We start from the raw sequence: 22,373 nt of genomic DNA on the forward strand, positions 1-22,373 counted from the left end.
AGGGGTACCTAACATACATGCTAATATATTTTATATGCATCGAAAAAATTCGGTATATACATGATTATATTATTTTTTGCGACTTTAAACGACTGAATGACGTACAACACGTCTAGAAAACGATTATAATATCGTACGATCCTATAAATATAGGTCGTCTTATTTGCCGGCGATAATAATTAACCGGCAATAGGAAGGAATTATTTTCTTCTTTGATCTCTGGCTAAAAATCGAGTCAGAATGAATATGGCCAGGAGCAACAAAGGTAGGTCCAACTGGCTAGAAAAGTACGTGGTCAAATACTGGCCATAATGCGCGAAAACGAAATTACCCCGCGCCCTCGTTACCCGGCCAACACCCGCCGGACAATGGGCAGAGACGCAGAGCGCCCATTTTTTAATCATATCCAAGCGCTCTACGAGTCTCGAGCAAAGCGGTCCTTTCCGTTCCCGGCCATCTTGTCGGCCACCCGAACGAGCCGACGAAACCGCGCCCCGCGAGAAGCCGCCAACCACGATCCACCCGCGGATTCATACTCGAATCGATACGCGCCGGCATAGATCGATCGGTCGGGGCCTTCCGCCCACCGAAGCGCGCACAACCCCGCGACATTCGCCGATTGATATTGATATCGATTGCGCAAAAATATGAGTATATTTTAAAGTAAAATATTACAAAGTTTAGAATTAAATATTACTAATCGCATACAAGTATGCCGATTGGATAATATGCATTAATTAACATTAATTAATAAAGTTTCTTTTCTTGAAATTAATATATTAAACGTCCTGCTCTTAAAATTGTAAATTCAAAGCGACAAGTAGATGAATTAAATGAGTCAACTGATGAATAGAATTACAGTAATTAAATAAAATAAAATTATATTATAAATATGTATTTATATATCATATATATATATATATATATATATATATATATATATATATATATATATAGTTACATAAGAGTCTCTTGCAACAATGATCTGAGTTAATTAATTTTGATAAGTAATTTTCCTTTTCTTTTCAAATCATTAGTTGTTACAAAAAGTGTCTTGCATCAACTTTTTTATTAATAATACAACAATTTATAAGATTAAATATTTAGCACCTTTTTTTAGCTCTAATGCTTTAGCTATATAAATTAAAATGCTTGTCAAGTAAAAATTAAAACTTTTATTTTTCATTTTATCTTTTTTAAAATAATATGTAATTAAAATTAATGAAATTTTTGCGATTATGACAGCAAACACGATATAATTCGGGCAATTTTTATTTAAATAAGTAAAAAATTGACATTTTTCTCTAATTAAAAAAATTTTGTATATATACGTACACATATAATATATCTGATTTTTATTTCATTTAATTGAATCTATCGATATTTTAAAGTTTATTATTGTATTTGTAGAACAATATAATACTCTAAATTATTAAATTGTTGAAAGAAAATTTCTTTTTTATATTAAATAAGTTTTAATTTGTAAAATGTAGAATGTAAAAATAGCGTTTAATAAAAGAAAAAGAATTACCAAAAATCAAGATATTATTGGCAAAATTAGAATATTGACAATATTTACATGGTTATTTGATATTAAAAGTAAATTATTGCCAGTGTGGAGAAATAACAAATTATTTTTAGGTGAAAGCGAATAAGCAAAATGTGTAATAAATTTTGTGGACATAGCACGGATCGCAACCAAAACTGTGCACATTATGCGTTATCCATTGAGAACATTCGTGGACATTGGCTATGTAGTTGAATGTCCACGTTTTTATGTCCACAGAGGGCGTATCGCTTTCAGGGATTACGTAAAACCGGGCCGTGGTGTCTCTCAGGCTTCTCTTTGTGTAAACGAAGCTTAAATTGATACTTATGAATAGACCTTAATACACATTGTGTTCCACGGGTACCACGTGTGTATATATTTGTTTTGTTTACACTTTTTACACTCAGAGTTTCTTAACTTTCTTTCTCTCTAACGTCAATGAATATGTCCATCTCATTTCAAGTGCAGAAATTTTAAAAACTTCTAGCAAATAAAAAGAATCTAAAACTAACCTAATTATAGGTTTCAAGTATTTTCAAGATGGAATTTATACAATCTGCGAATTATTCTGAAAGTTCGGACGAAGAAGACGATGTAAGTTGAAATCATTGTATTAAAAAATAATGTACAGCATCTGTGTATTAAAATGTATTATTTTATATAATGTTATTTGTTATTTTTGTGAATACATTTTAATTTATCTTGGATTTTTTAACCTCCTTTGAACAGCGGATACCGAGTGTATAGTAGAATTTCTTGAATTATAATGTAATTATATTTATATTTACATGTTCTTGAATAAGAAAATGTATATTAGATTTTTATTAGTTTCAGCCAAGAAAACAAAAAAAGAAAGGGAGTAAAGACTTTGATAGTAGTTTCCAATTTATAAGTAGTGCAGCTGAATACAATCAGGATCCTTGGAATGATCTGAGCAAATATATTAAACGCAAGCCAAAAACAAAATTAGATGACAAGATAAACAAGATTCGAAAGGAACATAGCAGTCAGGTACGTGATATTATCATCTATATTATTTTAACTCTCAAACTGAACATGTGGGTCTTTTGTGTCCATGTCATTTTTAATCCATTGTTTAAAAAAAATATTAATAAAATCTCAAAGTTGGAAACTTATCCAAAAAAAAGTTTGTGTCAAAAGGGACTTATAACTGAAAGAACAATTTAAACAGGTCATTCAGTGCAATGTACTGACGAATCTAAATCTGAAGCAGACACAAAAAACATTCAGTTTGAGGGTTAAAATTATAACGACATAAATTATAAGATCAAAGATTATTATAATTTATATGAAATTATTAGAAAGAATTTATTATTATATTTGTTAGGATGGAACAGAGGATGATTCTATTAAAATAGAACTAGAAACAGATCAGAATGATGATACCATTTCCCTATCTGAGGATGAGCTTAAAAAAGGTATGTATATTTTATTTATTTACATGATAAAACAAATTTGTAAAAATTATAATTTTTATAGGTTTCTGTTATTACTTATGTTTGCACAACAAAATCTTTAATTGTATATTTATTGTAAAATATTTATCTTTGAGACTATATAGATATATTTATTTTATTTATTGATTTATTATAGATACTATTAAGACCAAGGAAAAGAAAAAGAAAATAAAGGAACTTGTCAAAGAAAATGATGAAGAAGCACTTGATTTTGAGGAATATACCGATTCTCAAACATATTCTACATTTTATCAAATGAATTTGTCTAGACCTTTGCTAAAGGTATGTGTGTATACTAATTAGTAAAGTAATTACTAAATCAATATATACAAAATAATGTGTTAAATATGTAATAAAACAGTAAACTTGATAAAACAGTATAATGTAAAAGATACTGATTAATTTTTACACTTTCTAGGCTATAACAGCAATGAATTTTGTACAACCAACTCCCATACAAGCTGCTACCATTCCTGTAGCTTTAATGGGCCGTGACATTTGTGGTTGTGCAGCGACAGGTACTGGCAAAACTGCAGCTTATATGCTTCCAACTTTGGAAAGATTATTATACAGGCCACTAGATGGTCCTGCTATTTCACGTGTTCTTGTACTTGTACCTACCAGAGAGCTGGGAGTACAAGTTTATCAAGTGACAAAACAGCTAACTCAATTTACAACAGTAGAAGTTGGTTTGTCTGTAGGTGGATTGGATGTAAAAATACAGGTGAGTTATTTTGTCTCTTGTATAAAAAGTTCTTTTACATAAATTATCTTCAATTAAATAACATGCCTAATAAATTTGTCATATTTTTAAATGCAGGAAAGTGTATTGAGAAAAAATCCAGATATTGTAATAGCAACCCCTGGAAGATTAATTGATCACTTAAAAAATGCACCTACTTTTTCATTAAACAATATTGAAGTATTAATTTTAGATGAAGCTGATAGGTAAAATGATTAATATAAGCAAATATATATTCTCATATACACATATGCAATACAATAATATTATTAATTTATTAGATGTAATAAAAATAATTATATAATTAATTATACATATACATAATACATATTTTTTTATTTAAGAATGTTAGATGAATATTTTGCTGAACAAATGAAATACATTGTGAAGCAATGTGCAAGAACCAGACAGACTATTCTCTTTTCTGCTACTATGACAGAGGAAGTAAAAGATTTAGCAGCAGTATCTCTTGATAAACCTATTAAAATATTTGTGGATAGCAATCAAGATGTAGCCTTTAATCTACGCCAAGAATTCATTCGGTAAGTAAATTTTACCTGTAATTAATATGTTTTATTTCTTTATATTTTTCGTATTTTTTTATTTTTTATATAATATTTAAAATATTTTTATATTTTATTTTTATATTTATTATTGTATTTATTATATCTATAATTATTATTTTTTATTATTACTTTCTCCTTTTTTTTTACTTTCAATATGATTTTAGCATACGTAAGGAAAGAGAAGGAGATCGTGAAGCAATTTTAACAGCATTAGTTTGTCGAACTTTTCATGATCATACCATGATCTTTGTACAAACAAAAAGACAAGCCCATAGATTGCATATTTTATTGGGCTTATTAGGTTTAAAGGTAAATAAATTATTAATATTAGTGAAATTAGTAATTATATTATATTTTTTTTCTTATATTTGACTAGGTTGGAGAACTTCATGGTAATCTCACACAACCACAACGATTGGAGAATCTGCAGAAATTTAAAGAAGAAGAAATTGATATTTTATTAGCAACTGATGTTGCTGCAAGAGGTTTGGATATAAGTGGTGTAAAAACTGTAATTAATTTTGTAATGCCTGCTACTCTACAACATTATATACACAGGTATAATTTTTAATTAACATCATTTTTATATATATATATATATATATATATATATATATATATATATATATATATATACCAGAGTTATAACAAATTATTTTTGTAATTATTAGAGTTGGGAGAACTGCAAGAGCAGGTCGTGGAGGTGTTTCTGTATCGTTAGCTGGTGAACAGGAACGTTCCTTAGTAAAAGAAATTATTAAACAAGCAAAAAATCCGATCAAGAATAGGATAATACCATCTGACATAATAGAAAAATATAACAAAAAATTAGAATCATTGGAAGCAGATGTGGAAAGAATTTTACAAGAAGAAAAGGCTGAGAAAGAATTGGCTAAAATAGAAAATCAAGCTAATCGTGCTGAGAAATTACTTAAAGATGAAGATAAGGATCAGAGAAGTTGGTTCCAGTCTAAAAATGAAAGAAAGAGAGAAAAAGGTAAAGAATCGAAATATTTTACATTCTACTAACAATAGTATATAATCATATAACTACTTGAATTTTTTGTATACTTTCAGATAATCTTCTATTAAGTAAAAAACAAGTTAGCAAAAATAAAAAACGTGAAAAAGAACCTTCCAATATAGTGGAAGAAAAAAAGAAGAAAACGCAAAATGAACTTAAGAAGGATACAGCCGAAGATAGAGCTAAGAGAGAATTAGAGAAGATAGCTGCCTATCAAGCACGATTGGCCAAAAAGAGTAATAAGCAAAAGAAGATTAGAGTAGTTATGGATGAACATAATCGTGACTTTACTAAAAAAGGTATAATTTTATATTATTTTATAATATCGAAAGAATCTTTTAACAAATTGTTATTTCAGGATCATTGAAACGATCAAGATCATCTTTTGTCACTGATCTAACAGACACAAGCAAAAAAGGTGTGAAAAGAATGCGATATGAGTGAGTATATTTTTTTCATTAAAATCATAAGATAAAAGAAGATATAGATATTTCTATATATGTATATGTATAATAATCTTTATTATACGTTTTAGGGCAAATGTTAAGAAAAAACAGAATACATTTAAAATGCAACAAAAGAGTGTGAGAAAAGGTCAAAAAAAATTTTCTAAAAAACGTTAATTTTATAATGTAACATAATTTTATAATTAAATACATGGCATATTATTTGATTTGTTTTATTATAGAATGATTATACAATACGCCATACGTATCTCACAGATTGACAGATGAATAGCACTGATTGATTGTTTAATCAGATGTATGTATACTTTTCGTAGTTTGTGACCTGTTTGAAAAAATTGCAGTACTATGCAATAAAATAATCATATATTTGCAAATATATTTCAATAAAATCAATACAGTAGATAGATATTTGCTGATAGAAATATCTAATGAGAAAAAATGTAAGAAAAAAATAACATTGCAATAAATATTTCTATATTTTCACAAATGTGAAAAATTACAGAGCGGTTGAACCTTGCATTGTACTGTAATTTCTATAAAAGGTAATAGATATACGTTAATTCTATAATTATTAATGTGATTTCAATCATTCATCATCATTCATGAATTCGTTCACAATTTTCATTCATCTTTAGATCTAATATTGAATGCTTAAGTTTGGTAATTCTAATATTGAGAACTTAAGTTTTCTCAAAATCTAGGCCCATTTCATTTAAACTTTATGCTTAAAATTCTTATTCAAAAATCTCTTCTATTGTTTGAATATTTAGAATATTTAATAAATAAAATCGAAATACGTCCTTTTTACATGTGTCGTAAAAATTGCATTTACGTTAATATAAATTAAGGTATTACACAATAATCGTTTGCAATCAATATAATTTTAATTTTATGTTTATTTATAAATACAAAAGTTGAAGGTTTTCGCACAAGTTCTCGCAATATTCTTTTTTTTTTTATTACACATGTAGATCATACTTAATGTGCATTAATTATAATAATCACGACTAAAATGTAGCGATAATTGTATTGTTAAAAACCAACAACTTTGGATCACAAAGCCAATAAACACACAACTTCTTATTTAATACATATTGTTTACGCAACAAAACTAATAATATTTTCTTTCGCTGTTTATAAAGTGATCGTATATTTGATATATCTGAATATATTTTCTTTTGCAGAAAATGGATTTTGTTGTATGTGCTTAAGTCATTTATTAATAATGTTGACAATATTGTGTATATGTACTTGCTGATTAAACTGAATACTATTTTTCAAGCAATATAATGTTGTAATTAAATGTTCGTGAAGTAAAAAGAAACAAAAAACGATCTTTATCTAATAGTGTAAAAGTGAATGCAATATCAAGTGAATGGTCAAATGCGAAATAAGAAAGAGCACATTAATATGACAAATAATCGTAGAAACATTACATAATTTATAAAAAATTTTTATGTTCACAGCATTTCCTCGTTAACAGAAAAAAGACTCATCTTTTTCTGTTAATAAAATAGTGAACTCGTTTACCTTTCAAAAATCATGTTTTATATTATTTTTTCAACTCGTCGAAAAAAAAAAGAAAGAGCAAAATCAGGACAAAAAGTAGAAGAGTAAGAGAGAATAAGAATGCATAATTTTTCAAAACTTGTGCACTATCATATGTTGAAAAGATATTCAAACAAGTTCGAGACTCACTTACATAAAGAAAAAAAAAAAGGGAAAGGGAGATGACTTTCTATTAATAAAATTTTTTTTCAACGAGGAAATACTATGTATATGACCATTTATAGGAATTGTTCTATCATAAATTATATATGTATGAAACATATTTTTGTAATTCGTAGTATTAACGAGAAATATATAATAAAGTATTTTGTTATCAACGCGAAATAGATTCATGAATTCAATTTAGCTGTGAAAAATTGATAATATTTTCGCTCCACTTTTATTTTTTTTCTTTACTCATAAGTTGCAAGTCCAAAGAGTTCTCTGCATTGTAAGCCTGACATTAATGTGCCATAATCTTAATATCTTACACTCTAAAGATACATGAACGACTTAGGTTTATTAATCGTTATACATAACCAAAATATTCTGTTTTCTAATTTATAAAGTATTTTTTAGATCCTTTAATTTTTTTTCTTATCCTCACATACTCTTTAAGTCTTTCCCCATCCCAATGTTCCCTGGGTATAGTCCAATCACTGAATTATTTATTTACTTTATCCGATTCCCTTAATGCCCTCTTTGCTGGTGGTTCTTCAATCTAAAAGTAATTTTGACAAAAAAAAAATCAGAAAACCATTTTATCAATATTTTTTAAAAATTTCGCTTTAAGGCAGAAATCAACTTGCCTCTTCCTCCAAGCCAGGTAATTGAATTCTGGTCTCTGATGCTTCAGCAGGCTGTAAATAAACTTACTTAAATAATCAAATATGTTCATAAATTTACTTTAGTGTATTTAAAGAAAAATCTTCATATAGAAGAGCAAACATTAGTCTAACATTACATCCAAGTTACCTGTGCATCGATACATTCCATTTCCCCAATTTGCAGCTTGAAATCATTAAAATTATACATATCCGAAGAATTAAATGGATGCTATTACAATTAATTTTTTAATCTACTATACAGCTTGTCATATATTTTCGTAATTTACTATATATATCTTGTTTAATGTGGATATAAATGTCTATCATGATTAATTTTTATATTTAACTATGAATTAAATTCAGCAAAATATTCAGTAAGTAATTAGAGAATTATTCTAAAACTTATCTTACCCTTGCATCTGTTTCATTAGGTCCAATGCCCACTTCCTTCTGTTGTTTAGACTTAGTTCTGCGTTGTGGTTTCTCATTGACTGTATGTGTATTATGGAATGATCCCTTTCCTTTCGGATTCGTCATATTTACTTGTAATTCCGCAGGCAAATAATTCTTAGTATTAGCCACCATATCGTCCACTCGTTTGAAGTACATTGTAGGTATTCGTGTTTCGCTTGGAAATTCCTTCATGTCGAAATTTGTAGTCTTTGTATATATTACATTCATTGCCAAATCACAAACGGCCCACAATTTCTATGAATGTGTAAAAAATAAAAATTAATTTACAACGAACTATTTTATTGAAAAAGAGAATCTAAAAAATAATTTATGATAATTACATAATTCATTTCGTTGTTTTCAGGTTTGAGCGCATCTTTATGACTTTTCATGCGTTCCACGAGATTTTTGTAAAATCCGTAACAATAATATTCATTTTTTGTGATAAGGGGTTCTAAAATGAACCAGAGACACTGTTGAATAACTTTTAACTGGCTGACCATTATATGACTTGTGAATTCAGGATCATGCGCGAGAATAGGTACCGCGAAAACCAACATGTAATCTGGCAAAATATGGGGTAGTTGACCTGTGAAATTGTGAAATAGCAAGAATTTTTAGAATAATGAAATATAAGTATAAAAGTAATACTAAATAATTTATTTCGACTATCCCTATTACTATTTAATCTCTTACCCATAGCTCGCTCGACGGTACCCAATGAAAGTGTCTTCACATAATCCCTCCTCTTATTTATGTCTGTTTGCATGTATGTTTTCATCACACACTTTAACCTTTTGTCTTGTTCTTTACCAGCCAGAGCGTAATATCCCATGAAATCCAGTGGCAAACATTTGTTTGGAATTCCTCTTCCAAGACCTTTGTGTAATTTACTACCAAAAGCTTCTCTGACTTGAGGAACTTCATCCTATATATCAAGTCAATATAATTAAATAAATTTTATTAATTACAATTAAAATTTTATTAAATGTAAAAAAAATATGTTTGTATCAAACGTACCACCATGAGTTGTGAAAGATTATAGAATTGTTCTGCAGTAAATTGATCTCCAACACCTTTCTGTTCACATATTTTCAACATTGAACAACCCGCTTGCAATCGTAACCAACTCATTTCAGCTTTGCTTAGCCGTCCTTGCGATAGCAAATCTCCTTTATTCACCATAAAGGCATTCAGCATTCTGAATGTTTTTTGCGCTGACAACACGTCGCTCTTCAATCCTAATAGCCAACGCGCCATGCACTTTAAGCCTTCCAATCTGCATCGTGTCTCTTCAGGTAATTGATCCTCTCTGCACCAATCTCCCTCAATAGTTTCGGAAGTTTGCTCGCTGCTTTCCTTCACTAGTAATTCTTTAACTATCTACAGGAGTGAAGATTGTGTTTCGTGTATATAACAATTGTGTAAAAGCGGTCAAAAATTCATTACTGTTACAACTTTGTTTTTACTTACTTTTCTGGAAACCATATTTTTTATTTGTATTTGATATTTGTCTGGCAAATTATATGCTATGTGACCTAACGTGACTATAGACGTTCGATAATATTCCGATGTTGGCGTTAGCGTGTTCTTAATTCTCTCGATGATTTCAGGGAAGATAGTATCGTGAATGTTGGTCATGTTAACAAATAAACATCTTACGGCCTGTTTTGCCTGCTTTGGTGTTCCTGTTTCAGCGAAGTTCTTGCATATCGGAACCATAAGATTCATAATATCCGGTGCTACATCGCACAAAGGTTTGTATTTTCCTAAAAATGTGAAAATGGAGAGAACTAATGGTGCCACCATCTCGTCCTCTAAATCGAGTAGATTGACCAGTTGCATCAAGATATCGTTATGCAGGAAATGCGGGCCAAATACAAACGACAGCATCTAAAATTTTATTAAAAATTTATTTTTAAGTTCACATTTGTTTTCAAAATAAAATCACATTTATAAACATTTATATTTATATTTAAGAATATAAAATTATCAAACTTACCACTAATAATCTCAAGCCTTTCTCGCCGGCATTATTTGGATTAAGACCGACCTCTTCTATTACGTTACCTCCTTTTAAACAATCTAACACATAGCCTATCAAAACCTAAAAAAATATATGCACATACATATATATATACACACACACACACACACACACACACATATATATATATATATATATATATATATATATATATATATAGAGGTGTGTGTGTGTGTAAATTAGTAAACATGTTGAATGTTTCTTTAAATAAAAAAATAAACTTTTGAAGATAAAATGCCTACCCTAATTGCCTCTTCATCGATCATAACAGAGCTTACTCTTTCGAGTAGCATCTTAATTGTATTGTAATATAGATTAGTCATAACAGGCTGTCCTAGTTTTTTAAGAACTTTAGTTATTGTTTCAGCACATTCCTTACAAGAAACATTAGGTTGTACAATCGTTTCCATTTCCTGCAATAATCTAGCATCCTTCTTCATGTGAGTACTATACTTTTGAAGAAATTCTTGCACTTTCATAGGATCTGGCAAAAAGCGCGATATCTGATGAATCTTCGTCACTAATTCGTTTTTAGCATCCGCTTTCTTCACGATTTCTATCCACTCGACTACTGCTCTTCGTACACTGAGTATATACATAATCAATTTGTATCAAAATGAAAGATTGTTTTTATCATATATAAATTGAAACAAATAATATACAACACATACGCAAGCTGATGTTTCTGAAGTTCCACAAATGCTTTGGAAGCATGATCATCAATTGTACCTAGGAGATGATACAATTTCTTCATTCTTTCCTCAGCTGGCAGTTGATAAGGTACTAAACATGTATTTAGCAATCTCTCCACTAACAATCTGTCTTCCATGCCTGCCATATAATAACCATGCAATATTTTATCTTTTATCCAAATAACTGCCTTCTTTGTTGCCTGTGGCACATCTGCATCATTCAGATGTTTTTTATATATCATAGCTAAGCCAGACATCGCTTCTTTTCGAATTTTAAACTGGAAATATAATCATTAAGCTCAAGCCATAAGTTATAATGTTTAATTTTAAATTTAAACAACTATAGATTAATATTTTACCTTTTTATCCAATGTTCTTTCTTTGACAAATTCAAGTAAATCTTCACTATCTGACACCACTTCGAAGTCTCGTCTGGCAGTTGTCACAATAGCCATCACGACTTCATAACGAACACTCTCATCAGCATCATGTTGCCTTAATTTCAAAGTATCTGTGATATCCTTCCTCAATTCTGGATGATTTAATAAGAAATGCATCGAATACTGCACACATTTAATACGAATCGATACACTAATATCATTAAATCGTCCTAAAAATGCTCTCCACAATTGTGTATGTTGTACAGCTAATTGCGAACCCTTTTCAGAAAACATTCTTGCTAGCAATGCCACAGCACCCAATCTTTCAGTCTCGGAAGAAGATTTCAATTTGCATTCTAATTGAGGAAGGACGGATAGCAAAACACTCGGACATATGTGATTCAACTCGTAAATCAGATCATAGACCTTTTTGCAAATCTGCAAACTTTTTTCTTCCTTACCCAGTATCAAAACATGATTGAAGAACTGTAAAAAGAGTAATATAACATTTGGTGTATCATGTTTCTATATGAAAATGCATACATTCATTTCTTGACAGAAATTTTTCACGTTTTTTATTACTCACTGCTTGAATGTATGGTTCTAATGTATCACTACATTTAATCACCAACTCTTTAGCAAGCAAATATGCATTTTTTTTCTGTGTTTTGTTTGGTTCTACAATATTCATAAGTATAATATCCAGAAGTTCGTTGCTGACAATATCTGATTCAGTAATCAGTGGACATAGAACATCCAGCATGAAGCTTTTAACTTTGCCAGAATGTTCATCGCTAAAAACAAATTGCATTGATCATATTATATTGCAGAACTTTTAACAATAGGTTTTTCATTTTCAGATATATTCAGATGTACTCACTTTACAATTCTAAACATGAGAGAAAATAATGCGCAAAAAATCTCTTGGCAATCCTCTAACTCAAAGCACATATTAAATGATTTGACATATGCTAAATTCTCAAGTAGGTAAAAGTACCTTTTAAAAGCAGGATCTTTAGGATCTTTTAAACCTGCCAGTTGTTTAATAAGAAATAGGAATATTGTTTTGACCTAAAAAGTCATATTAAAAATAGCAATGTTAAAACTGCTTTATATGCCTAATTAATATTTATTATTTTAATTTATATAAATACAATTAAAATGATTTGATACAATGTTATTAAGTATTACCTGATCAGCATCTTTGTAAGGAGCTTCTGGTGCATAAACTCTTAAAACATCTGCAATGCAGCAAGCAATTAATAGTTGCACATCTTTACTCTGATGCATCAGAAAGTGTTCTTCTGCCAAATGTAATGCAAGTGGAATATATTGTTGGTACATTCCTTCATCTTGTCCCATAGCTTGTAGTGTGTGTGCTAGTGTCTATACAATTATTACATTTTAATGCTATATACTTTTGTACATAATAGATATTTTTTATCATAACAAAATAAGATGTCGAGCAATTGTACCTTGAGTCTCCTGATTAATTCATCTGGACCTAAATCTTCGCTAACCGACCTGCACCCTGCTGGGTATACTATTTCTGACATGATGGTTACTTCGTAAACCAATCAAATATAACAAGCACTTTATTTTTAATATATTCTAAAACACGGTCCAAATTCTGCAATATAATAATATAGTAAATTAAATATAATTAAATTAAAAAGATTTAAAATACAGGAAAAACATGATTAATATTTTTAATAATTTTGTTTCCTTTGTACCAATATTAAATAATATATCACTGATAACTCTTATCTCATATGTTTGCTCTACTTTTGAAGAAAAACTAATCTGTTATATGTTATATGTTTCAAAAAATATAACATATGTATAATACTTAAAGGAAAAAGCATGTAAAATTTGTATAAATTTATAAAATACCAAAAATTTTGCACTACATTTTATACAGCATTTTCTATACATATCATAACTTTTTTATACAACACATTTATAATACACCTTAAATCCCATCTGTGTATTATAACAGTAAATGTTACCATAAGGTATATATGTGACATAATATTTTAAAGACTGTTATAATTAAAAGAACGAATTGTGTGCATTTAAAAATTTTAAAATAAAAGATTGACAAGATCATTGTAAACGTGACAATAATTTAAATACTAGACGTTATAACAGGTATAAATGCTATCAACTTTTGCAGTTTGCGTAAGCCTCTATACTCTATATGATACATCTTTTAGCGTATTTTACACAAGATATATTAAGAAAAAAAAGTGAAAGTATTACCAGAGAATAAAATATATATTAACGTCATATTAATACATTAATAGGCGCATTATTGTTAGAGAGATCTTTTTCTTTTTCTTTTGCAGCCCCTCTTCAACTCGAAAAAGTTATCCGATTAGTTTCGAGGTTATGTGCATTTGCCGTGCACGTATACAAGCCACGACGTAAACAAGATTCTCGCGTAACGAAGTTGGTGAGAAGCTCTGGGAGGCGAAAATGTCGCGGCGGAAAACAGGACGAGCGGTATTATTAATACGGTTAAACATTACCTGGAGATATGCATAGGCCTGTGACACTCAAAATATCAATAAAGCAAATATATCCAACCCGCGGGGCACTCACTGCACGGTAGATCGCTTCTTTCAGAGTTCACTGTCCGGGCGAACAAGTCGCCAATTTTTCAGTCCTTAATTTACTAAGCGCACACGTATCGTCTACGACATAATTTGCGTGAGTTTATCGAAACACTTGGCATGGTAAGAACGACTAAAAATGTCAGCGGAGAAACGGCGGCGGAATCGGTTTCAATACGCGGTTAAGCGTGTCAAAGGACGCGAATTCGCTCGTCTGAAGTTGCCGACCACGGCGATGCGATGCGTCACTACATCACCAAGGATGCGTTCGAAAATTAATACTCACCGGAGTAGAAGATCATCCGCTTGACCAATTGGGATAAAAGAGGCGAAAATTTCTTCGTCTCGATTGGTCAATCGGTAAGGCTACTTCGTCCGACAATTAGATCTTCGAACGTAACCCGGTCTGAGTTGACTTCTCAAATCTTATTGGTCGACGCCCGGCGATTGTATGGCGTGAAGTTGCCGCTGTTTGTACGATTTATCTCGAAATCAAAGCTTTCTTGCACGTTTTCACAAGTCACCATACTCTTTTCGTTCAACTGGAAGTAACCAATGAAACGTTTCCTTCGTCAACTTGCATTCGCAGAGCGAATCACACTGTATATGTGGTGTGTTTTCATAAGTTACTTTGCTGGAAAATTTTTCAATTATATTTCGCGAATAACTATTGTACGTATTTTACGCACAATTTTTTTATTAACTAAATTAAATAATTTTAATTTTAATTAAAATTAAATTCAAATGCGTCGCACATATAATAATGACTATATCTTATTTTTTCGTCATAATCGATTCAATTTCTCTCGTGTGTGTTGTGTGTGTGTGTGTGAGATGCGTGTGATGCGTGTATCACATACACATGTACATATGTCAGATATATAAACAGTATAGTATAACCTCCGGTATTCCGGGATGCTTGGAACAAATCAGTAGAAATGTCAATGCAGCGGCGACAGTTGTTCGCAATTTTCCATCTAACAACATAAATCTCTTCGATCGCATCAGATTTTCAGATATCGGCAATATCTCCCGGGCAAGTATGGAACTTATGCGAAATCTCATTGGTCACAAACTGGCACGGTCGCTCTTGAAGGCGCCTGCAACACGCCTACAACACGCGCGATATATCAGGTACCGAAATGAGATAAACGCAATTTATTTTATTACCTTAATTAATTAATGTTAATCGTTTTGAATAATCATGCCTTATCGTAAATAAAAAATTTATTTCAAAATAAGATCTTACTAATGTCTATTACAACTGATTTTCACACATTTATTCGTATTTATATGTAAGATTATAAAAGAAAAAAATAAAAATTTACTATTTTCTCTATGGTTTATTAATCAAATAATTTATGTGACATGTGAAACATCTGTCTTTATTTAAAATGTTTTTGATTGTTATAATGAGAAGAAAAGAGTATTGTAAAAAATAATTATGTATTAATATATGCCAATAATTATTTTTGTAGATTGGCAGAAGTCGGTAAATTGGAAACACCAAAGTTACAAGGAAAGTATGAGGCAGGTCAAATGATTTTGCACAGGGTCTTTGGTTATCGAGGCGTAATTCTATTTCCATGGCTAGCAAGAGTATATGACAGAGATATATCCAATAAAAAGGATAAGTATGTGTAAATATTTATAATTGTATGAATAAAAAATGTATCTACTTTTTCTTATGTTTAAATACTATATACTATATTCTATATATATATATATATAAGTAATCTATGTATTTACTTATATAGAAAAGATAACAATTCCAACAATGTTGACGACAAGGAAGTAAAAGGTAGAACACATACATTCTATCAAGTTTTAATCGATCAACGTGATTGTCCTTATATAGTAAGTAAAGATGAGAAAATGTTTTAATGATAGATGATTTTATATATGTAACATTTCTGCATACTGTCTAGCGTGCTCAAACAGAGGCAGTAACTTTTCTGGGTAATCATGAGAGCAGTCGCAGCTTATATGCTATTCCTGGATTAGATTATGTTGCCCATGAAGATGTGTTACCATATACTACGAACGAAAAAGCGGCACTGCAACATGAACTATTTGATAAATTTCTAAATTATCATCCGGGAAAAGAACCATGCTTTGTAGCACAAGAAACTCTTCGAGCATGGCAGAAAAAAAATCATCCATGGCTCGAGTTGTCGGACGTACATAAAGAAACAACTGAAAATGTTCGAATTACTGTTATACCATTTTATATGGGTTGCAGGGAGAGTCAGGCTACTTCTGTATATTGGGTAAATTAATACTAAACTTATTTACAACAGATGTAATTGATAAATATTAATTGTTATTCATCTCTTTTATAGTGGCGCTATTGTATCCGACTAGAAAACTTAGGTGAATCAAGTGTGCAGTTACGCGAAAGGCATTGGAGAATATTTAGCTTATCAGGTACATTAGAAACTGTTAGAGGAAGAGGTGTAGTAGGTCAAGAACCTGTGCTATCAAAAGCTTTACCTGCTTTTCAATATAGCAGTCATGTGAGTTTGCAAGCTCCAAGTGGTCACATGTGGTAAGCATTAATTAACAAATTTTTACTAATATAAAAAAGTTATTTCTTGTTTGATTATTTATTCAACAATTCTGTTTATAGGGGAACATTTAGAATGGAAAGAGAAGATGGATACGCTTTTGATTGTAGAATACCACCATTCTCTTTAGAATCAAAAGCAGAAGAAACATCCACGCCTAATGTAGAAATCTGATTCTTCAAAATAGAATGAAATAGTTACAAGTAACTAGCTAGTTAACATATAACAATTGTTAGGTGGCGATACTACAGTTTCAAATGCAATTGGCAAATGGATAAACTTGATTAAGCGTGAATTTTGTGATAACTTTTGAGACCAGTTTCCATCGTAAGCCAGATTCAATAAAATTATAGTGTACATATTTTCTTCCAAAATTCTGTTATAATCTTCCATGTAAAAGAGAGAAAATATCACCTCTAATTATTTATTTCCTTTAGTTATTTTTGAGTAAAATTTATTAACATATGTAAAGAAATTTAAAAAGTGATCTAATTATATAGTTTTTAAACAATAAGAATACAGTATATGTATACGGGAAAAATACTTTGTGTTTGTAATTTTATTGTATATAAAGTTACCTTTATTTAAAAAAAAAATGAAAAAAAACGTCAAAAAGAAAAAAGATTCTGAACAAAGTAACATTAATAAAAACTATAAACAATATTATATTAAAAAGGATTATATATATATATTTTTTTTTATTGCTTAAAAATAATTGTTCTTTATAAATGTATTTGTATATATATTTTGAGTCACGTTACATATAAAGTCACGTTAGAAATAAAAAAAAAAGAAAGATCGTCCAGGAAAGCTTTTTAAACAAAATCTGAGATTGCATATTTGGCGACCTTTAAAAGGCCCCTAATGTAGAACACGAGGAAGAGCGAGCGAGACAGAACGTGTAGATTTTACTTTGTCTATCGATCACGGGATACGAGACGAGATAAAAGCGACGTGCGCCGTTTCTATAAACGGTAGTTTGAACGTAGCTTAAGCATAGCGTGATATACAACTTCTTGACGTCGCCTGAGTTCCTTGGAGTTGCTTGCTATATCCGTTACAATGGTTATTTGTAAGTTACATATGTCGAAAATTCCACATCGCAGAAAAAAAAATATATATATATACTTATCTAAAAAAAAAAAAACTTGATTAGAAACTAATATGTAAGAGTGTAACTGACCAACCTTAACCTTTCCGAATATGCCCGATTTTTTGTTCCGGAGCAAGCCACACCCCTCTGACGCTATTAATAATTTTAAAACCAGCCTATCCACAGTATCCGCGTATTCACTAGCCATTATAAAGGACGCGAATATTTACATTATTTTCGCGTAAATAAATCTTTGAAATAAAGATGATGGAGATTTTTTATTCGTCATAACGCGCAATTGCAATAACCCAATATTATATAACTAATAATAAGCCATGTAGATTAAATTTAACATTGAATATTAACATTGAATGTTTTCCTTTTTTTTTTTTTTTTTTTTTTTAATAGGTCCTCTAACCCCCGACGTTCTTAGTCAGTTACGTGCGAAGTTTTATGCCGACGATCGTAATGTATTGGCGCAAAATGTCTGCACGAAAACGAATCCTATTGAAGCTTGTTCTTCGAGGAAAATCTTGGAGGAAGCTAATCATGTTTTCACCCATAAAATCGAGACTGAAGGCAAGCCTGTAACTAATCAGAAAAATTCTGGAAGATGCTGGTTGTTTGCAATCTTAAATGTCATGAGGACTGGCTTCATGAAACAATATAATTTAGATGAGTTTGAATTTAGCCAGGCTTACTTGTTTTTCTGGGATAAAGTATGTATATGCCAACAAATAATATCATTTAACTCTCGTTTTATTATTACAAACAATTATATGCAATAATATTTATCTTATAGGTAGAACGTTGCAATTACTTTTTGTATAATATCGTGAATACTGCAAAACGCGGTGAACAGGTTGAAGGTCGTCTGGTTAACTTTTTATTGACCGATCCGACTTCCGATGGTGGTCAATGGGATATGATTGTGAATCTGATAACTAGATATGGTGTCGTACCAAAGACATGTTTCCCAGAATCATATAGTTCTGAAGCCAGTGTTCGCATGAATAGTCTGTTGAAGAGTAAATTGAGAGAGTATGCCAAAGCTTTGCGGACCATGATCGAGAATGGCGCTTCGGACGAAGAATTGAAGACGCGGATAAGTGAGCAGATGACAGTGATTTATCGAATAATTGGCATTTGTCTGGGTATACCTTCTGAGAAGATTACATGGGAGTATTATGATAAATCGAAAAATTACAATTGCGTGGGACCCATCACGCCATTAGAGTTTTATGAAAACTATGTGAAACCACATTATAATGTGAATGATAAAGTATGCTTGGTGACCGATCCTCGACCAAGTAATCCTTATGGTAAACTGTATACTGTGGATTGTCTAGGAAACGTTGTAGGTGGGAAAATTACTCGCTACAATAATCAACCAGTGGAATTATTGATGAAACTGTGTGCGCAGAGTATCAAAGACAATGAGCCTGTTTGGTTTGGCTGCGATGTTAACAAAAGATTAATAGATAAGCATGGTATTCACGATTTAAAAACTTATAATTTTGAGCTGATGTTTGGCTCGGATATTAATCTTGGTCTTTCAAAGGCTGATAGACTGCTTTATGGGGATTCCATGATGGTGCATGCAATGACTTTTACAGCCGTTTCAATAGATGTAAGTATTTTTATAAAAAATTGAAGTAATTTTTATTAATATGTTATTTAACATATGTATACTATTCTTTTAGCGAGATGGTAAGATAAAGAAGTTCCGGATAGAAAATTCATGGGGCGAAGATCATGGGCAAAAAGGTTATCAGGTTGTATCCCGTGAATGGTTCGGCGAATTCGTCTTTGAGGCAGTCGTAGATAAAAAATACGTACCTGAGGACGTGCTTGCTGTATTCAATCAGGAACCCTTTATTTTACCAGCTTGGGATCCTATGGGCACACTCGCTCATTGATATTAAAGTGGATTTAATTAAACACAGTGGCAAGCTGTTTTCCTTTACAGATGAAAGATTTGAGGCATAATATGAGAAATGAAATATTTAATGAAAATTTCAGATGCAGCGAGTGTACAAAATATAGATATTTTATACCTTAAAAGAATGTAGTAGTATTGATAAGTGGCTTTGCCGTTTATACGAATTTCAAATCTTATTTCTTCTTTATTACAGTATATGAGGGCAATGGTTAGTTCAATTATGTCAAGACTGAATATATGAGTTACCATATTGAAATTATGAATTATAAATGATTTTTTTTACACATACAACTGCAGTCTCTGATCATTTCTGTAATATACATATTTGCTGAAGCATATTAATTTGCTATGTCGTATTATATATTTTATCTTAATAGATAATAAGGTAATATAAATGCAATCTGTTATAAATACCCAAATGATCATTTCAATATTTCAGTTTTTAACATAATAATTGTAAAACTAAAAATGAATAGATATATATAAATTGGAAACAATATTTCATATATTATATCACATACCTACGATTTAAAGAATTATGTTATTTAAGTGCAGTAATGTATGATGTAGTAGATACAGGCTCTCTGTACCTCTGTATATTAATTTTTAATTAATTACATGCACATATTACAATAAAAAGCAATAGAAAAATTATAATTATATATAAATATATAATTATAAAATTATAAATATAATGCGCGTGTGTGTATAAATAGATATGTCAAATTTATAATAAAGACTTGCCAATGATTGAAAACGTCTGGTCAATAGACCATTTTGAATTTATTACTATTGTTTCTTACTTAACTTGGAAGTAATATGTACAAGATTTATTTTAATTAAGAAGATAATGTTCAATAAATTGTAGAGAACTTTGTGTTTGCAAAATAATATATTCTTAGTATATTTAAAAACATACATATACAAAGTTCAAATTTCCTATGCTTTTGAGGATATATGTAAAGTTTTAAGTGATATAGACTTTCTTTGTTTATATTGTTTATAATTATGTCGCAACTTGGCCCATACACCATGACACATGTTTTGCAGACGCACATCCTTTTCTCTAAGTGCCAATTTGTAAATTCTCTGTATCATGTATTTTGGAGTAGTAAAGCAATCACGTTGAATTAAGCTTAAAGCAGAATATAATCTGCAACGAGCAATAAGGAGAGGATTGTCAAGACGTAATGCTAATTCAAATTGTCTCACTGAAATTTTTCCTGCCATTTCAGCCTATACAAAAGAAACATAACAGATTATTAATTACAGTATATGTATATAACTCGACAAAGTGAAAAACCTAGCCGCAACTTACACAATGTTCAAATTCTTCCCCCAATGCGGAAAATGCTCCTCCTAATGTGGACAACCAAGACATAGCACAATCAGCTTCTTGCTTTTCTAGAACTATTTGCATTAATCTTTTGTTCCTAAGAAATATAAATGTAAAAAGAAAAAAACTGTAGTTTATCGTACAATTTAAAAGTTATATTATAAGATCACTGATAAAACTTGCCATTTGTAATCTAAAAATTGTTTTTTTGGCATTCTCAATCTTATAAATATTATCTTTAAATATCCTTCATCAAATGACAAGTTATTGCATGTTCGTAGAAACGTTTCCAACATTTTCATAGCACTTTTACGATAAACAAATGATTTGGATAATGTTACAGTATAAGCTGAGACAAGATAGGAATTGAGTCCTTTTGCACATAAACAAACTGGCTTTGCTCTATTTTTACATGTATTTTCAACATCCCCTGCAGGTCCTTTAAACCATTCACCGATATCGTATTTAAATATAGCTTCTGGTTTGACAACGATATCGTTGAAAATCATATTATTCCTATATATAATCAATCGTAGACGAACATCCATTTCTCGTTTTAATTTGTGTAACTCTAATATTTTACAGCGTTATTGCACCTTCATCAAGACGCGCTAAAATTTACTAAATGAATTTATTCAAATATAATTCTCTATCTAGATTTTTATGATTAATTAATTATTAAGTCCAAAATTTAATTCTAAAACTAAGCTTTATAAATAAATATGAGTTTCAGTATTTGTTTTCCATCGACGATTACTCGAATCAATTTCTGGAATAAGGTTATATTATTTAACGCAACGTGATGCACACGTGACATGCATCACACAGATGATATATAGTTATATAGTAAATATAAGAAATAAGAAAGAAATAACATGCATTTAGACTTCAGACGAAAACCACCTACAAACGTAATCACTAATAACGAATTCAATCACTGCACTAGTGCATTCTAAAGGCTGTTATGTATGAAGTATCTAATGCAATAACATATTATATAAATATTTTGATGGTGAAATAATTATGTTTTGTTAAATAATACGTGAC

The 22,373-nt window shown here is 30.2% G+C and overlaps 5 protein-coding genes across 7 annotated transcripts; 3 read left to right on the forward strand and 2 right to left on the reverse strand.

The window, feature by feature from the left end:
* Positions 1–1,892: 1,892 nt before the first annotated feature.
* On the forward strand, positions 1,893–7,160 carry Rs1 (Dead-box helicase Rs1). Of its 2 annotated transcripts, XM_072889809.1 has the most exons (14): positions 1,893–2,143; positions 2,378–2,560; positions 2,898–2,988; positions 3,164–3,309; positions 3,446–3,751; positions 3,848–3,975; positions 4,114–4,311; positions 4,500–4,644; positions 4,712–4,893; positions 5,007–5,332; positions 5,413–5,658; positions 5,718–5,799; positions 5,895–5,953; positions 6,048–7,160. In XM_072889809.1, exons 1-14 carry the CDS (start codon positions 2,090–2,092, stop codon positions 6,050–6,052), a joined length of 2,151 nt encoding a protein of 716 aa, XP_072745910.1. In that variant the 5' UTR covers positions 1,893–2,089; the 3' UTR covers positions 6,053–7,160. The 2 variants fall into 2 exon arrangements, with proteins under 2 accessions (XP_072745910.1, XP_072745909.1); XM_072889808.1 differs by having other exon boundaries at positions 5,895–7,160.
* Pds5 (cohesin associated factor B pds5) lies at positions 6,705–14,613 on the reverse strand. Of its 2 annotated transcripts, XM_072889791.1 has the most exons (17): positions 14,305–14,613; positions 13,249–13,403; positions 12,965–13,159; positions 12,654–12,844; positions 12,360–12,567; positions 11,753–12,259; positions 11,373–11,671; positions 10,944–11,286; positions 10,657–10,761; positions 10,128–10,547; positions 9,675–10,037; positions 9,351–9,582; positions 8,996–9,243; positions 8,613–8,909; positions 8,350–8,385; positions 8,184–8,234; positions 6,705–8,095 (listed from the first exon to the last, which is right to left on the reverse strand). In XM_072889791.1, the coding sequence occupies exons 2-17, from the start codon at positions 13,327–13,329 to the stop codon at positions 8,039–8,041; spliced, it is 3,633 nt and encodes a 1,210-aa protein (XP_072745892.1). In that variant the 5' UTR covers positions 13,330–13,403; positions 14,305–14,613; the 3' UTR covers positions 6,705–8,038. The 2 variants fall into 2 exon arrangements, with proteins under 2 accessions (XP_072745892.1, XP_072745894.1); XM_072889793.1 differs by lacking the exon at positions 8,350–8,385.
* A 602-nt stretch (positions 14,614–15,215) lies between these two features.
* Positions 15,216–17,316, forward strand: Poldip2 (DNA polymerase delta interacting protein 2). Its single transcript, XM_072889841.1, has 6 exons — positions 15,216–15,522; positions 15,867–16,022; positions 16,146–16,245; positions 16,317–16,658; positions 16,731–16,936; positions 17,018–17,316. The coding sequence occupies exons 1-6, from the start codon at positions 15,251–15,253 to the stop codon at positions 17,127–17,129; spliced, it is 1,188 nt and encodes a 395-aa protein (XP_072745942.1). The 5' UTR covers positions 15,216–15,250; the 3' UTR covers positions 17,130–17,316.
* Positions 17,317–17,725: 409 nt separating this feature from the next.
* LOC140664599 (bleomycin hydrolase) lies at positions 17,726–20,747 on the forward strand. Its single transcript, XM_072889839.1, has 4 exons — positions 17,726–18,027; positions 18,457–18,767; positions 18,851–19,678; positions 19,752–20,747. Exons 1-4 carry the CDS (start codon positions 18,018–18,020, stop codon positions 19,965–19,967), a joined length of 1,365 nt encoding a protein of 454 aa, XP_072745940.1. The 5' UTR covers positions 17,726–18,017; the 3' UTR covers positions 19,968–20,747.
* A 105-nt stretch (positions 20,748–20,852) lies between these two features.
* Positions 20,853–22,357, reverse strand: LOC140664608 (uncharacterized protein F58A4.6). The gene is made up of 4 exons (XM_072889850.1): positions 22,234–22,357; positions 21,510–22,095; positions 21,309–21,423; positions 20,853–21,226 (listed from the first exon to the last, which is right to left on the reverse strand). The coding sequence occupies exons 2-4, from the start codon at positions 21,872–21,874 to the stop codon at positions 20,930–20,932; spliced, it is 777 nt and encodes a 258-aa protein (XP_072745951.1). The 5' UTR covers positions 21,875–22,095; positions 22,234–22,357; the 3' UTR covers positions 20,853–20,929.
* Positions 22,358–22,373: the final 16 nt, after the last annotated feature.

The sequence above is a fragment of the Anoplolepis gracilipes genome, chromosome 4, assembly GCF_047496725.1.
Source record: "Anoplolepis gracilipes chromosome 4, ASM4749672v1, whole genome shotgun sequence".
In the NCBI taxonomy this organism is placed as follows: domain Eukaryota; kingdom Metazoa; phylum Arthropoda; class Insecta; order Hymenoptera; family Formicidae; genus Anoplolepis; species Anoplolepis gracilipes.

Bases quoted from the DNA above. Each gene is read 5' to 3' on its own strand.
- LOC140664599 (XM_072889839.1), top strand. The intron at 18,768-18,850 runs GTATGTATATGC...TTTATCTTATAG, and splicing joins ACTTGTTTTTCTGGGATAAA to GTAGAACGTTGCAATTACTT. The intron at 19,679-19,751 runs GTAAGTATTTTT...CTATTCTTTTAG, and splicing joins TTACAGCCGTTTCAATAGAT to CGAGATGGTAAGATAAAGAA.
- Poldip2 (XM_072889841.1), top strand. From the start codon at position 15,251: ATGTACATATGTCAGATATATAAACAGTATAGTATAACCTCCGGTATT. The intron at 16,023-16,145 runs GTATGTGTAAAT...TTACTTATATAG, and splicing joins ATATCCAATAAAAAGGATAA to AAAAGATAACAATTCCAACA. The intron at 16,246-16,316 runs GTAAGTAAAGAT...CATACTGTCTAG, and splicing joins AACGTGATTGTCCTTATATA to CGTGCTCAAACAGAGGCAGT.
- LOC140664608 (XM_072889850.1), bottom strand. From the start codon at position 21,874: ATGGATGTTCGTCTACGATTGATTATATATAGGAATAATATGATTTTC. The intron at 21,424-21,509 runs GCAAGTTTTATC...TATATTTCTTAG, and splicing joins CAATTTTTAGATTACAAATG to GAACAAAAGATTAATGCAAA. The intron at 21,227-21,308 runs GTAAGTTGCGGC...TCTTTTGTATAG, and splicing joins GGGAAGAATTTGAACATTGT to GCTGAAATGGCAGGAAAAAT.
- Rs1 (XM_072889808.1), top strand. From the start codon at position 2,090: ATGGAATTTATACAATCTGCGAATTATTCTGAAAGTTCGGACGAAGAA. The intron at 3,976-4,113 runs GTAAAATGATTA...TTTTTATTTAAG, and splicing joins ATTTTAGATGAAGCTGATAG to AATGTTAGATGAATATTTTG. The intron at 5,659-5,717 runs GTATAATTTTAT...TTGTTATTTCAG, and splicing joins TCGTGACTTTACTAAAAAAG to GATCATTGAAACGATCAAGA.
- Pds5 (XM_072889791.1), bottom strand. From the start codon at position 13,329: ATGTCAGAAATAGTATACCCAGCAGGGTGCAGGTCGGTTAGCGAAGAT. The intron at 12,260-12,359 runs GTGAGTAATAAA...CTCTTTTTACAG, and splicing joins TAGAACCATACATTCAAGCA to TTCTTCAATCATGTTTTGAT. The intron at 10,762-10,943 runs GTAGGCATTTTA...ATATTTTTTTAG, and splicing joins TCGATGAAGAGGCAATTAGG to GTTTTGATAGGCTATGTGTT.